The sequence below is a fragment of the Morone saxatilis genome, unplaced genomic scaffold, assembly GCF_004916995.1.
Source record: "Morone saxatilis isolate NCDOM2014 unplaced genomic scaffold, NCSU_SB_2.0 Contig0, whole genome shotgun sequence".
In the NCBI taxonomy this organism is placed as follows: Eukaryota; Metazoa; Chordata; class Actinopteri; family Moronidae; genus Morone; species Morone saxatilis.
This window is the reverse complement of record NW_023339650.1, coordinates 20629291-20644204: the sequence shown is the minus strand read 5'-3', so window position 1 is coordinate 20644204 and position 14914 is coordinate 20629291. Positions and strand designations below refer to the sequence as shown.

Genomic DNA, 14914 nt, shown 5'->3' with positions numbered 1-14914 from the left:
TTCGCTGTTTTCCCCCCAAAACTGTCCTCCAACCAACAACTCGTGCAGACGCTGTTAGAGTGTCTTGTTTCTCCTGTTTTAGACCATCATGTTACCGTGTCTGCAGGTAGCACCGTAATCCGACTCTGTGTGTCAGATTACCAGCAGATAACCACAACAATACAACACATACATGCAGCCGCCAACCGTATAGTGTGTACACTCTGGGAAGGTTTTCATTTTGAGTTTAAGTGCAGAAGATTCATCCACAAGCTGTAATGTGTTTGATTGACAGGAGGGATTACTGCAGCAGCTGCAGGGTTGAAATGTGAGGGTGGTTTGCAGCATGTTGTACCAGCAAAATGACCTCAGAAGACTTTAATAAACATACAGAATACATGGTGCCCTGGGAGGGGCATGTCCAAACCTTTTTGACTCGGGTGGCACTGGTGAGGCACTAACTTATGCAGGGATGGCATTAAGTATGTGTCTCAGCTTTCCAGTCTGTCCCAATTTATACAATTTATGGACTCCAGTATGTAAAGTACTAACATACACTTGGTTTTAAATGTCTGCAAAGGGAGGACTCGTGGTTACACATTTTCATTCAGATATCGTGAGGTCAGAGGTAAAGGGACCACTTCTAAAATGGCCACTCCAGTTTTTTCAACGTGGATTTAAACATTCATCATGTAGACCTAAAACCTAAAAAACAACAACGATAAAACTGCTCCTGCAAAGTAGAAAGTTGGAAAACTGAGACAACTTTCCATTACACACACACACACACACACACACACACACACACACACACTTAAACACACACACACCTAAACACACACACACGATCCCAGCCCTGGGTCAGTTCCAGGCTCTGTACACAAAGAGTAAAGCAGAACCACCCATTGGCAGCTGCAGCACAAGAGCATGACGTACACCTTCACAGCAGCCTGCTGTCTATTCCTCCCTTCCTATGGGAATGAATGGATGACACACACACACAAACACACACACAAACACACAGTCTCGGGTGCTGAATAATGTATCAGTCTGATCACATGGTGTCAGGTCTGCAGGATTAATGCTGCCGTCCCCTCTTGTTCCCATTTCCTGCAGGCGGAAGAGGACGTGGACGCCTCCCGAACTTCCTCACCGAACACACAACAGGTGAGTGTCTTACCTGTCTGCTCAGGTGTGCATCTTTACACCATGTTTTTACCAGCGTGTTTATGCCACATGTAGGAAGCCTTGTGTGCTCCTAGCTGTCTTAAATCCAACATGTTGATGTTGATCAGGGCTGGACTTCAGCTCAGGTTTTTTAAAGAAAGTGTGAAGCAGTAATTTCTGATCTGTAGGAGTCGGTTCAGGTCTGTATGTGGTTCAGTTTTAGCTTCTACAGTCGTACCTTTCCGTTGTGAAAGTAGATCCTCGGTCTTCATTAATGTTTCAGAGAGGGAGTCTCGCTCTAGTGAGTGAGGAGAACAGCTGATGGTATCCCATCATCACCTGCAGGCTCACATCATCAGGGCTGGACAGGTGTAACTGCCCCATATTCTCCTTTCATTTAAATATCAGGTATTGATGAGTTTAAATGATCTTTTTTTTATTAATTCAGAATGAAAAAGCCATTTTTAGGTTGTAACAACTTAAAATAAAGTAAACGCAACTAAAATGTTAAGTAAACTTAAGGAGTAGATGTAAGGTAAACAGAACTTAAGACTAACTGTTGTATTTAATTACATTTCACTTTTAAAAAAAAGTAAGATTTAATCAATAAACTGGTTTTCTAAAAGAATCATACATCTAAATCATAGAAAAACATATCGAGCCATGCAGGTATAGTTTTTGTTTTGTTGGTCCAGATTTTTCGAGAGAGAAGAAGTTTACAGTACATTTTATAATTACACATAAATTACACACGGTAACTATAACTTAAGGCTCCATTCAAGATTTACTATTTGTATTCTTAGATTTGACTGTTTGGCCAAACAAATCCGTTTATGATAATAATAATATAATATTTATTCCCTCTTAGCTCAATGATGATGACTTGACTGTGAACTGTGTTGAGTTTCAGAATATCAACAGCAAGCTACTGTATACATTAGATGTTTGTAATTTGGTTATTTATAGTGGATATTTGTTTTTTTAAGGGATTTAGAGATTAAGATGGGTCAATTTGAAGATGAAAAAGCTGAAAATAATGACATTTACAGTTGATCCGCTCGTGTCAGGAGCATTGTGAAGATGTCACTTAAGGCTGAATGCAAAACTATTAGTACTTTTCACTTAAAGTAAATGTTTTAAATGCTTCTTCCATCTCTGCTTCACAGTCTTCTTCCCTCCATTTAGATCTGTGGCCCCTGAAGAACAAACACAGAATAAAGAGGAAGACGAGGAGGAGACTGATGATGACAGTGAAAGAATGATAGAGTGAGTGACAGAGAAAAGGTAGAAGAGTCACAAACACAAACACATAAACAGGTGATAAACAGGTGCAGTGATGGCGGCGTGGCTCGGCCGGCTGTCTTTGGGCGATGCCTGGTACAACATGTATTCCCGCCTCCTGCGGACCAAACCTGTGGGCTCCATGGCTCACAGCTCTGACGACCTCACCGAGCTGGCGGAGGGGTCGCCGGTCGGCCTCACCAAGGTCCTGACCACCGTGGACCTGGTGTCGCTCGGGGTGGGCAGCTGCGTCGGCACCGGGATGTATGTGGTCGCCGGGCTGGTTGCCAAGGCCATGGCTGGGCCTGGGGTCATCCTGTCTTTTATTATTGCAGCGATGGCATCCATACTGTCAGGTAGGACAACAGGAGCTGATATAAATCTTTCAGAAACACCTCACAAATATATAGTTTACATTTTTAAAAAGGTTTTTATCCAACAAACTGGAGGAAACAGCCCGTTTGTTAGGGACTATTTTCAATGGCGGATTAATACACATTTGGTGCTCTAGTGCAGTGGTTCCCAATGACCACTGGAGTGACATATTTTATGGATCATATTATATTCAATGTATAACAATCAATACAGAACAGCTGATAAACGGTACAATAAACATGAATATTGAACACAATAACTGCAGGAAGTTAAAGATTATTGATTGATTTTATTCTCATCGTTCTATCTGCTCTTTGGTTGTTTGAACTTTTCTAATGCAGGACTGTCTATAAAGAGAGTGACGGCTCTGTGAATATAACTTGTGTTCAGGTCTTCATTGTTATTCTGTTTATATCCAAAATAACAATCTAAACATTAAATTTAATCCTTTCTTCACTTCAGATGAAATGGGGAGATATAGGCCGTATAGATACTTTGGTGGTATATGAGGCCGTGATGTTTGGGTGTCCACGTTGTTTTGGCCGTTTAGTGTACTTCCACTTAAGTAAAACTTTGAATATAGGACCTTTTCCAAGAGAGTATTTGGTAGTGATACTTCTACGTAAATTATGGATTTGAGTTTTTCTCTGCTCTTCCACTTTACCCTAAAAAAGTGAAAGACGTTAGTTGAAATCTTGTAGGAGATCTCCAACTGATGTAGGAAATGTTGATCAAAACTACTGAATATCATAAATTTAAACAGTTTGTATGTTCGAGTGTTGAATTAACATTTAACACAGTCTAATCTTACAAGACACCTGTTGTATCATTGAACTGTGTATGTGTGTATTGTTCTCTTAAGGTGTTTGCTACGCAGAGTTTGGTGTCCGGGTCCCCAAGACGACTGGCTCGGCCTACACCTACAGCTACGTGACAGTTGGGGAGTTTGTGGCGTTTTTCATCGGCTGGAACCTGATTCTGGAGTATCTGATTGGCACGGCGGCGGGGGCGTCAGCTCTCAGCAGCATGTTCGACTCTCTGGCCAATCACAGCATCAGTAACTACATGATAACACACCTGGGCACGCTCAGAGGACTCGGTCAGTACGTTAAAGAACAAATTCACACCCTGTTTTAGCTTCAACAAGAACGGGTATATAGAGCAGTGTAGAGCCAGTGTTTGGTTTCTCTGCTCTGGGCCTCCGTAGAAGAGGACCCACTCCCTTTGTAGATAAAAACATTATAAGGTAACCAAAACAGTTGTTATTGTCAGGTGGTGTTCAATAAATAACTTCCAACTTGCTGACTTACTGTATCAACAAGTACGAGGAATTTGCCCTGGGTACATTGGTGCATAAGAATCAGAATCAAATGTAGAAAAATATAAATAAAGATTTAAAAAAATAGAGACACTAAAAAGGAGCCACTAACTAACCAACAGAAGTGCATTTATGTAGTAGAAATATACAGCGTGGGTTTAAGAGATGATGGATGGTGTATAACAGTTAGTCTTTGTCCCTCCCGGGTCAGAGTCCTGTTTGCTGTAAATCATCTGGCCTTCATTGGCGTTGAAGGCTGTGAACCCAGTTTTGGTGCTCAGTCTCCAGTGCTACATCCTATGCTAGTGTAAGCAAACCTTCCCCAGTCCACGTAGATACTGTGTACTGAGTTCGACTCACAGTTTAATCAACTATTAGGGGACAGACCTAGAGGACACTTCAGGGGATCACCAAAGTCATTAGGGTTCATCCTCTGAGGAATATAAATGTCTGTAGGAAATTTCCTGGTAGTCCATCACATAGTTATTAAGATATTTCAGTGCCATCCCAAGAGCCATGATATTATCAGCATGGCTGACGATCAAAAGTATGAAATATTCTTTCATTCTTCCTCATGTTGATGAGATATTTTCATTCTGCTGTGTCTCTGTCTGTCTCAGGTAAGGGTGAGGACACGTACCCTGACCTGCTGGCCCTGTTTATCGCCCTGCTGGTCACAGTAGTCATCGCGCTCGGTGTGCGTAACTCAGTGATCTTCAACAACGTCCTCAACGTGGTCAACCTGGTGGTCTGGGTCTTCATGATCATCGCCGGACTCTTCTTCCTCTCCGCCAGCAACTGGGGGAGCGGCAAGTTCCTGCCCTACGGCTGGTCCGGGGTGAGATATCGAACCACTTTGCTTGTTTTAGTCGCCTGAAAATGACTGGAAAAGAAAATAAGTGATCTCTTGTTGTTGCTGGTCAGGTGATGCAAGGTGCAGCGACGTGCTTCTACGCCTTCATCGGCTTTGACATCATCGCAACGACAGGAGAGGAGGCGAAAAACCCAAACACCTCCATCCCGTACGCCATCACAGCCTCACTGGTCACCTGCCTCACGGCCTACGTGTCGGTCAGTACAGCGTGGTGCTTCTGTACGCTTGTTCCTCTGAGAGATTGAGTGTTTCCTCCAGAATTTTGCATGGGTACAAGATATCTGATTTGATCTAGATATTCTTACATCCGTCCTCCTCCCCCACCCTTCCTCTCTACAGGTGAGTGTGATCTTGACTCTCATGGTCCCCTACAACCTGATTGACGGCTCGGCTCCTCTCATGGAGATGTTTGCAGTGCACGGCTTCCTGTGGGGGAAATACATCGTAGCCGTGGGCTCCATAGCTGGGCTCACCGTCTCTCTGTTAGGCTCTTTGTTCCCGATGCCCAGAGTCATCTACGCCATGGCCCGGGATGGACTGCTGTTCAGGTGAGGATGCAAACACACACACATGCACAGGTAGGATGATGACTGCTGGGTAACTCTCTGGTTAATCTACAGGTTCTTGTCCCACGTGTCTGCGTTCACACACACTCCTGCGGCGGCCTGTGTTGTGTCAGGGAGCTTCGCGGCCATCCTCGCTCTGCTGGTGAGCCTCAGAGACCTGATCGAGATGATGTCCATCGGCACTCTGCTGGCCTACACTCTGGTCAGCGTGTGTGTGCTCTTGCTCCGCTACCAGCCTGACGAACAGACCGACACTCACCAGTTCAACTCCGGGGAGGATGTGGACGGCCTGAAGCACCAGGACGATGGGGCTGTCCCAACAAAAGACGACGAGATGCTGATCGGAGGCTCAGATGGCGATGGGTCGTCGTCCTACCACGCTGGCGGCAATGAAGGCGAGGGTGACGACTCTGAATTCCACACGGGTCACGCCTCGTTGCTGAAAAGGCTTCTGGGAGGTCATTACTACACCCTGAGGCTGCGGTTGGGAATGCCAGATGCAACGGCCCGGCCCACTCCTGCCACCGGCCGCATAGTGACCCGATGCACCCTTCTCCTCTTCTTCATGTCCTTCCTCCTCTGGTCCACCGTTATATTTGGTGTTGAGCAGGGGACAGGTGCTGGGGCGGTGTTTTCAGGCCTCACTGCCACACTGATGGCGGGGTCCATGGCAAAGCTTTTGATTATGATCCTACAGCAGCCAGAGAGTGGGAGGAAACTGCCCTACATGGCGCCCTGCGTGCCCTTTGTCCCTGCGGCAGCTATATTGGTCAACAGCTACCTCATGCTTAAACTGTCTCCACTCACCTGGGCCAGGTTCATTGTCTGGTGCTTCATAGGTGAGATAACACATTCTTCATTAGAGATTTAAAATGCAGTGTGAATAATGCACGATAAGCTGTCTGGATATAGAAAATAGGAGGAAACTGTTAAAGTGTGTTTAAAGTGTGCCTTGGTATACTTGGGTTTACTATAGAAAATAGTGATGGTAATTATCAGTAATAAATGACCAGGACATATAATGTAATATATAACTATAGGAGTACATTATGTGATAATAGTCCAGTTTGAATTGTAATGTGATGAAAGTCTGTTATCCTCTCAGTCTACCTACAGTCAGTCACATGTGGTTAGAAGAAAAAACCCAGAAAAAGAGCCACTATTGATCATCATATGGCAACTTAGTCCCAGCTCCTCCCTACAAGATGTTTTTATTTGTTTTTGACAAATGTGCATTCAGGATGTTTAAATTCTGGCTGCCTGCGACAGCCCATTTGAAGAATGGACATAAAAGATGAGAAATGACTCTACAACAACTTCAACAATCTTGGAAGAGGATTTAAGATAGACATCTGTTTTAGCGTATGGTTTGAGTTACTTCAGTTGCACCGGTGCTTAGTTTTACTTTGTGTCTATCTTATAGTCTGCTCTGCCCGTTTAGTTATTCAGTCAACACAGGTTGAAACCAGCCATACATCTCTCACAGTACACATGATAATGTGCTTTATGTTTCATCCTTGTTTCACAAGTGTTTTCATTTCATAAGCCAGCAGCATTGGAGGTGAAAGCAGGCGAATCTGTGCACGGGGAAGCATTTTTAGATTCTCTATTTCCCTCCAAGACTTTTCTTCTTTTGGCTACTAGTTCATCGCGATTGTGGTTCGGCAAATACCAGAGGTGGCAAAAGTACACATTCTTTACTTAAGCAGACAGATAGAGAGTAGAGATGCTTGTGTAAAAAAATATTGATTCAACTTCTTTACTCGAGTAAAAAGTGAAAAAGTACTGGCTCTGAAATGTACTCAAATTATACAAGTAAAAAGTACTCTTTTGGAGGTCTTAGGTGCTTAGAAATGTTGATGTTATTTGACATAACTATGCATTTTCACATAATTTTAGACTATTATCATTACATTATTTAATAAAACACTCAGACATTAGCAAGAAAAATGTCCTGAACTGGATAAGAATTTATTTATATTCTAAATATAACAAAATATGTTTTCTAGAGCAGCAACAGTCCCTATGTAAACTGAATAATATATCACAGGAAACAAATCTAAAATACCATAAATGAATCCCCTTCAAACACATTAAAACTAAAGTAACAAGCCTGTTTTTAAAATGCAAACAGTAGAAAGTAGTTAGTAATGTAAAAATACCTGAAAAAACGGTACAGTAACAAAGTATTTGTGTTCATAGTCTTCACACTCTTCAGTCTGCCAATCTACAGCAGGGATTCTTGAGACTTAAAATCTTATCAAATATGGCCTGATGTGTATCAATTTTGGGGTCCTTGACGCTGAAACTTAAGAGACCCTTTTTTTATCACTGGCCCCTGACTAAGTGACGTATTTTATTGATATTTTATATTATATTTAATAATAATAATAACAGTACAGAAAGCCCAAATAGTGCAATAACTGCAGGAAGTTTGCATAAATTTGATGAATTTTGAGCAGATTATTTCCTGTGAATAGTAATACTGTCTGTATCATGTATTTTTAACAATCATATATATTTAATAGGTTTCTTCTTCAGTTTAGATCTTAAATAATACTAAACTTTAGAAAATTAACAGATATAGGCCTACCATGTATATTTTTTCTGACAACCTTTAAAATCAAGAAGACTTCGCGACCCCATGTGAAGCTTTTGTGACCCCTAATGGAGGTCCTGACCCCCAGGTTGGGAACCACTGCCCTAGATGACTCTGTCTGTCTCTTTCATTTTGCTGAGGCACCAGAGAGAAGAACTTACTGTACATCCAGACTTTGATCTCTGTCTGCAGTTGGCAGACAGATGACAAAGCGAGGGAAGAGTTTCCCGCCTTCTGGACTTCATGAAGGTCGATAACTCTCTCCAGCTGGACCGTTACCTGCTCTCTCTGTGTCTAACAGTTACCGTCTGTGCGTCCCCAGGTTTGTTGATCTACAGTTGTTACGGAGTGTGGCACAGCACACTGGAGCTCAACGCCCGGGAGCAGCAGGCGCACGCCAGCTCCTACCAGCGCTACGATGACCACCTCGACGACACCTTCTCCCCCGACGACGACCTTTACCCCAAGGACCAGGACGAGAGGCCCTACCAGGGCTGGTCTGCCCCAGAGGAGAGGGGATACGACCATCAGCAGCACAATCAGGAGGAGAACCAGTGTGACGACCAGGATGGAGAGCAGTATCAGAGCCAGTATGAGGATAATGGAGACCAGCATGGGTACCAGTCTGGACCAGGAGGCCAGCATGTGAGCAGAGGGAGCAGGTCCAGAGGAAGGACCAATCATGGCTTTGATGTGGGTGAAGAAGAGGACTGAATGGATGTTCCTCCAAACTGAAAAGATCTGAAATGATGACTTTGAAAGTGCCTTCTTCATGAGACACTGAATCAAATATTCTCCAAGACAAGCAGTCACATCACAAGATTGTATTTTAATATTCACCAGTGAAACCGTGTCTGTGTCTGCTCGGAGCGAACACCTGAATATCATTAAAGATGGGGGAGTGGACACCTCCCATCACAGATGTCTCACTGGACGAGCAGCTGCAGTAAATTCTGGTGTCTCACCTTTTCTCACACAGCAACAACCCAACGGTAACAGCGAACCTCCACCGACATCTGTGCTGCGTTCTTAACTTCAGCCTCAATTTGCTTCACGTCTGTGTGAGACACAGCGGGTTTACAATGCAAAACCTCTCTCTGGAAAAGGCACAATTTAGTGTTTCTCCTCTCCCGACAAACTTTTAAACACCACACTAACAAAGTTTATCTACAAATCTTATAAAAAATGGGTTCCAACTGGCAAACTGTAAAGGCAAAGATGACCTCTGGTGTCTTCCTCCTCTCTCAACTCAGATTTCTCCATTAGCCATCAGCCTAAAAGACAAACAGCTCACACATTTTCTTTTGATTTTCTTGTTCCTGTAGTTCCTGAATGTCTCTGCTGTGACTTTCTGAAGCCCCGAAGGTCACTCTACATTTGTGTTTCTTGTTTGAGTGAATGGTGTTTACAGTGACAGAGTGTTTGCTCTATTTAGTGTCTGCAGCAACAAACTGTGTTAATGTGTGTAAATGAGAAGGGCCGTTGTATTTTTTTTCGTGTTGCAGGAATAAAATAAAATAATTTATTCTGAGACTCTTATTTAAAAACTTTTATTACTTGTAGCTCCAGCCAGAAATCTTACAATACAGTTACACAGTTGATAGATATTGATTATACTGTGAATATGAAGTCTAAAATTGCAAAAAGTGATAGTTATTGGTACATAAAACAACCTATTTGTGTGGGGTTAGATGACAGCAGGTTATCTCTGTCTTTGTTAACAAAAAGGTCATATTGTGGAAATGTTTTAATGCTGTTTAAAGTGTGAACATTAAAGTCAAAAATGACAGGAGCTCATTAATAAAGGAAAGCAACAGTTTACTATTTTCAAGCCATGTAAAGCAAAGAAGTGTAAGTGGTTACATTAATAACTAGTGCTGTCGAGCTAGTTCACACCTAAAAAGCACATTTAAGAACATAGTTACACCTTTTAGTTTATCATGACTGCAAAATGCTGTTAGTATGTTATTTAAAGGAAACCTTCAGTATTTTTCAACCTGGACCCAATGTCTTTGTGTGACTATTTTTTTAAACTGATCCAATAAGAGATAGACCTTTTTGTGAAAGAGTGAGATCCTTTTTGTTTTAACCAAGAAACAGCTGTTACATCGCTCCACTCAAAGCCACCAGACTCCATTGGAAAAAACAGTAATTTGACCTCCCAGAACACAGAAGTTGCCGGTCTACAACTGCCCCGCTTGGTTAGTTTGTGTGACTTTGTTTGTTTGACTGGGACAGATACAGTACACACAGACAGACTGAAAACAGCTATCAGACGTATCATAAGTAAGTATAGTAAGTATCATAGTGTTCACAGCGGCTGCTGATTTGCAACACCCGTCCCTGGAAGTGAATTTATAAAAATAAAAAGGTAAAGACAGAAAGGTATAAAGAGGGTAAACAGAATATAAAAAAACACATATTTAAAAACTACAGGTTCTACAGTTGTTGCTGGATTAACCAAGCTTTGGTAACCCTCTTAGCATTAATGTTAATTTGAAAGCAAAGTCACACACTTTTATTGGACATACATTCAATACTGGACCAGTTTCAAATATGGTTGTCTCCATTAGTCCCTTAGAAACAAAAACATGTGAAGTCCAGGTTGAAAAAGAATTTAGTGTTTTTAACTAAACTAACTTTAAATCTGAGTCATGATTTTGTAATGCAGCACGTTGATTTTATCTGACCAACCAATCAGATTATTTCTATAAACATCTTCATGTTCACACATTAGAAATCATTCTCAAACTTGTCTCAGCTGAATGTAAAAACAAAAGAAACACACAGACTGTGATTACAGATTGATCTACAGTCTGAGAACCACATCTTTCACACCCGTGCACTCTTGGCGTGGTTGGCGGGGGGGTCCAGCGACATGGCCGTGCCCCCCTGTCTGGAGTAGTAGAAGCTGTTCTCTCTGCTCGGGGGCCACGGGTCGGTGCCGTGGCAACACAAGATCACGGAGCCACCCAGGAGACAGAGAGCGGAGCCAACCCAGCCGGCGTACAGGGAGAAGCCAAACGACATCAGACGCTCCTCTTGGTGAGCGCCGATGGGGAACCAGACAGTCGATATGATGCCACACACGGCTGAAAGAGACAACAAGATAGAGGAGTTAAAGAGGAGATGAGATAATTTTCATTGTTGACAGGAACTACCTGTCTCTTCCCACAGGAAGCAAACCAGTCTGACAGATGAACCTGATCCGGATGAGGCCTGGTCTGACAAACCCTGACCCTGCTTCCAATCCTCCTTCCTCCTGCAACAGCTGGGAAAGACCCGAGTACTCTACATCCTAAAACTACTGACTTCTAAAACACAATCCCTCCTCTGAAAGCTTCACTGCTCTAAAATTTACTGTCCACCATTTTATCTGAGCATCCAAATTCTGAGAGTAGACAGTGGAAAGAAAAGAGTTTATGACATGTACGTTGCTTTCTGCTAACAATCCCACAATGCAACATGTGTCCAATAATGGTACTGTAACAGCAAACATCCCCTGCAGCCAAATTAAAGCTTATATTATCCTCATAGACACGAATAAAACTGCTGATAAAACACCTCGAACTGCAGTCTCTTTAAAGCAGAGATCTCATCCCCTCTCTCTCTGGCCCGCGACATGATGTCCAAAATATCATTAATGTTATTTTCTAGTTGTTTCATATGAATTTAAACCACCCCTTCATATACAATCAAAATAAAAACCCAATTCTATTTTTAAAAATATATTTAGTTTGGTGCAAAATAATGGCGAAGCTCAAAGATCTTGATGAAGAAGAGAGCAAGTTTCAGGCCTTTAAAGTGATGAAATGATGATATAAAAATGTATACAAACTGCCGTCGTATGATGTTAGTCATGGAAATATTTCAGAATATTATGGGATTTTCATGTAGAGCTTGAAGTGGCCCTTCAATGAGATGACCACTGCATTAAACACCATGAACATGTGCTGGTGGTGTCTTTATGTTCCTACCACAGGGGGGTGCCAGAGAGATACATTTCATATGGATAATTAACCCTTGATTGATGCTCACTCTGTGTGTGTGTGTGTCTTGTGATGTGGTGTATGTGTGGTTCGTGTCGTGGTGGGCGAGGCTTCCTCCTCACCGATGAGGATGAAGAGGACGCCTCCCACGCGGGCGCGGCGCAGCTTGATGGCGGAGGTGTCGTTCTGCAGCCTGACGCAGGGCATCGACATGAGCACGAGCAGCATGGCAGGGAGGCCCATCAGGCACGCGGAGATCATCAGGGCACGAGAGGTCTGCACGTAGGCTGAGAGAGAGAGAGAGGGGGGGGAGACAGAGAGACAGACAGACAGACAGGCAGGCAGACAGAGAGAGAGAGAGAGTAAAACAGTATAAAACACACTGTGGGTTAAAAAGAGAAATCCTTTTAAGAACCTTTATCACAGATTAATTTGTTCTAATTAATACAGTCGGTTTTATATATGTGATATAATAATCAGAATTAAGCTCATCCCTCCCTCTCTCCCTCTCTCCCTGCCTCCCTCCCTCTCACCGGGCAGGCTGAGGATCTGGTTCAGGGCCACGCAGTGATAAAGCGCCGGGGAGATGACGCACTCTGCCCACAGTCCCCGGGAGCCCAGCTCGTCCATCCGGACGCAGGTGGCCACCGTGTAGTCGCAGGTCCGAACCCAGTCGTTGGTGGCCGTGGCCACGATGATGCCGACCCAGCCCGCACAGCTCGCCGCGCTGCCGGTGATCTGCCTGCACATGTGCGCCATGGAGCCGCCGCCGTGCGTATTTACGCGCTCCGCTCCGACAAAAAGAATCACACTTTCTTAAACAATGCGAGAATTTTAGAAACAGATTAGTGTTTAAATATATTTTCTTTCTCTCTCTGCAGTTGTGTTAAATTAAAAAGTCTTGTTTTATGGTTCCAGAGGCTGAAAAACTAATATGTGTTTCTCCAGATGTGTTTGTATCCTCAGGTTGTAGTTCTCCAAGAGCTCTCTGCGGTCCTCACTTACAATGAAATGTGATATTTTTCCAAATGGGATTTAAATAAAAAAGTATTTTAAGATCCGAATCTGTTACAAATTTGAAGAAATTAAAAAAGTAATCCTGCTGTGTCCCGTTAGTGCGCCCGGGGCTGATCCGCAGAGAAATGCGTGGAATAAGATTTATTACAGGGTGTGGTGAAAAACAAACCCTTCAGTCCAAACTTTAAACCAATCAGAGCTGCCTGTGAGATCCTAACCTAAACCAGATATGGAGAGACAGACAGAAAAACAAAAACCTAAATCCTCCAGGAAAGCAGCAGCAGCATTCAGACCTGGAATATTTAAAGGTTGTGGATCTGGAGAAGCACCCGGAAGGAAACTTGTGAGAGGAATTCAAATCAGTTTGGTTTTATAAAAGACAGATTTTTCTTTATGTATCACTCACCTGTCTCACTGTGGCCCTCTGCTGGTGAAAGAAAACACCACCAAACCTCCTAATCTCATCTCAAACAATAAGATAAACCAATCGATTTGATTAATTATTCATTTATTAAATAATTTCAAGCAGGATACCATAAAAATGTGACGATTAAAGACACCAGTCTCTACCCTGATAGTGACTTCTTTTTAATCCACAGACATGTTTTTGTCCAGAATATAGTGATATAAAACATTAAACTTTCATTAATCACTTACAAAGTCTACGTATTGTTATTATTTTTTGTTTTACACACACCGGTTATGTTAGCTACGGGATAGATTTGTCATGGACGTCACGTTCTAAAAAAACTAAATAGACAAATTTTATATATTAAATGTTCAAAATCCTTCATGAAATAGCTTCAAATTTACACTCTCCAGCGGCATGTAAAATGTACACAAAGTTACAAAAATCCCCCCCGTCTCCTGCTACAGTCAGAGGGCCCGAAACTGGATGACATTTCTTCTGGACTCTGGTGTCTTCATGCTTCTGCAAAAACCTCCTCTGTTCCCGTCTAAGGCCACACCTCGATTTATAATCTCATAAATTACCACAAATCTCTTTTTGTGACTTTGTTCTGTCATCCTTGGTGTCAGCTTTTTTGTTTTTTCCGTAAACCACAAAAACTCTCCTTTAAACTTCCTCCATTTTCGGTTTTCGCACATCTTTATTGCCTGTTTTCCTTCGACATCCCGCCCTGACCTTCTCTTTTTTTCTCTGTCTGTCCGTCTGTCTGTGTTTTCTCTCACTGGTTTTTCAGCGAGTTGATGTGGGCGCAGATCTTGAGAGCCGGCCCCAGTTTGATGTTCATGCTGGTCATCAGGTGATCCTCGGTCAGCAGCAGCAGGGCCTGGCCGTCGATCTCCTGCAGCCGGAAAGCCTCCGCCACGTCACTGCAGCCTGAAACACAACAGCACAAATAAGTTCTGGACCAAAGTGCGGTTTGAAAACATCCATCCAACTTCAAATGAAGGGAAATCAACAGGAAGTTTCCTGTTTCAACACAACAAGAAGAACTGCCAACCTTCGTTTCCATTATTTTACCCCTCAGGTGAACTCTCCATTGGTTCAATTTGTTTATTTTAGTCATTGACAGAGTGTTTAAAAGCTATAATATGTAACATTTCCACACTAAAATGTCTATAAACTTTGGCTTTATGTTCTCTATGTACTTGAGTTTTTACATTATCCCAAATGTTTTCAACAATGTTCAAACTCAGAGAAATCTGTCATTTTATTCAGGTAACGCTGCGTTTCACCGGTCGCCTGTCGATGGCGTCATATCCCCTTTGTGCCTGCGTCAGCGT

The 14914-nt window shown here is 42.8% G+C and overlaps 3 protein-coding genes across 3 annotated transcripts in view; 1 reads left to right on the top strand and 2 right to left on the bottom strand.

Annotated features, from left to right (window-relative positions):
* The first annotated feature begins 2482 nt into the window (after positions 1-2482).
* Positions 2483-8873, top strand: slc7a14b (solute carrier family 7 member 14b). Its single transcript, XM_035653708.1, has 7 exons — positions 2483-2783; positions 3665-3901; positions 4741-4958; positions 5045-5191; positions 5334-5542; positions 5615-6399; positions 8482-8873. The coding sequence occupies exons 1-7, from the start codon at positions 2483-2485 to the stop codon at positions 8871-8873; spliced, it is 2289 nt and encodes a 762-aa protein (XP_035509601.1).
* An 851-nt stretch (positions 8874-9724) lies between these two features.
* Positions 9725-13657, bottom strand: cldn11b (claudin 11b). The gene is made up of 3 exons (XM_035672115.1): positions 12682-13657; positions 12271-12435; positions 9725-11251 (listed from the first exon to the last, which is right to left on the bottom strand). The coding sequence occupies exons 1-3, from the start codon at positions 12905-12907 to the stop codon at positions 10992-10994; spliced, it is 651 nt and encodes a 216-aa protein (XP_035528008.1). The 5' UTR covers positions 12908-13657; the 3' UTR covers positions 9725-10991.
* An 80-nt stretch (positions 13658-13737) lies between these two features.
* si:ch211-230g15.5 (polyhomeotic-like protein 3) overlaps positions 13738-14914 on the bottom strand; it is a gene marked incomplete at its 5' end in the record, with an annotated part of 12642 nt that continues 11465 nt past the window's right edge. The window contains one exon of the mRNA XM_035671133.1: positions 13738-14507. Within this exon, the coding sequence (XP_035527026.1) occupies positions 14353-14507 (155 nt within the window). The remainder of the gene's footprint in view (positions 14508-14914) is intronic.

Excerpts from the sequence above, each read along its gene's own strand:
- slc7a14b (XM_035653708.1), top strand. The coding sequence starts at position 2,483 with ATGGCGGCGTGGCTCGGCCGGCTGTCTTTGGGCGATGCCTGGTACAAC. Across the intron at positions 2,784-3,664 it reads GATGGCATCCATACTGTCAG|GTGTTTGCTACGCAGAGTTT; the intron begins GTAGGACAACAG and ends TGTTCTCTTAAG. Across the intron at positions 5,192-5,333 it reads GCCTCACGGCCTACGTGTCG|GTGAGTGTGATCTTGACTCT; the intron begins GTCAGTACAGCG and ends TCCTCTCTACAG.
- cldn11b (XM_035672115.1), bottom strand. The coding sequence starts at position 12,907 with ATGGCGCACATGTGCAGGCAGATCACCGGCAGCGCGGCGAGCTGTGCG. Across the intron at positions 12,436-12,681 it reads CCAGATCCTCAGCCTGCCCG|CCTACGTGCAGACCTCTCGT; the intron begins GTGAGAGGGAGG and ends TCTCTCTCTCAG. Across the intron at positions 11,252-12,270 it reads CGTCCTCTTCATCCTCATCG|CCGTGTGTGGCATCATATCG; the intron begins GTGAGGAGGAAG and ends TGTCTCTTTCAG.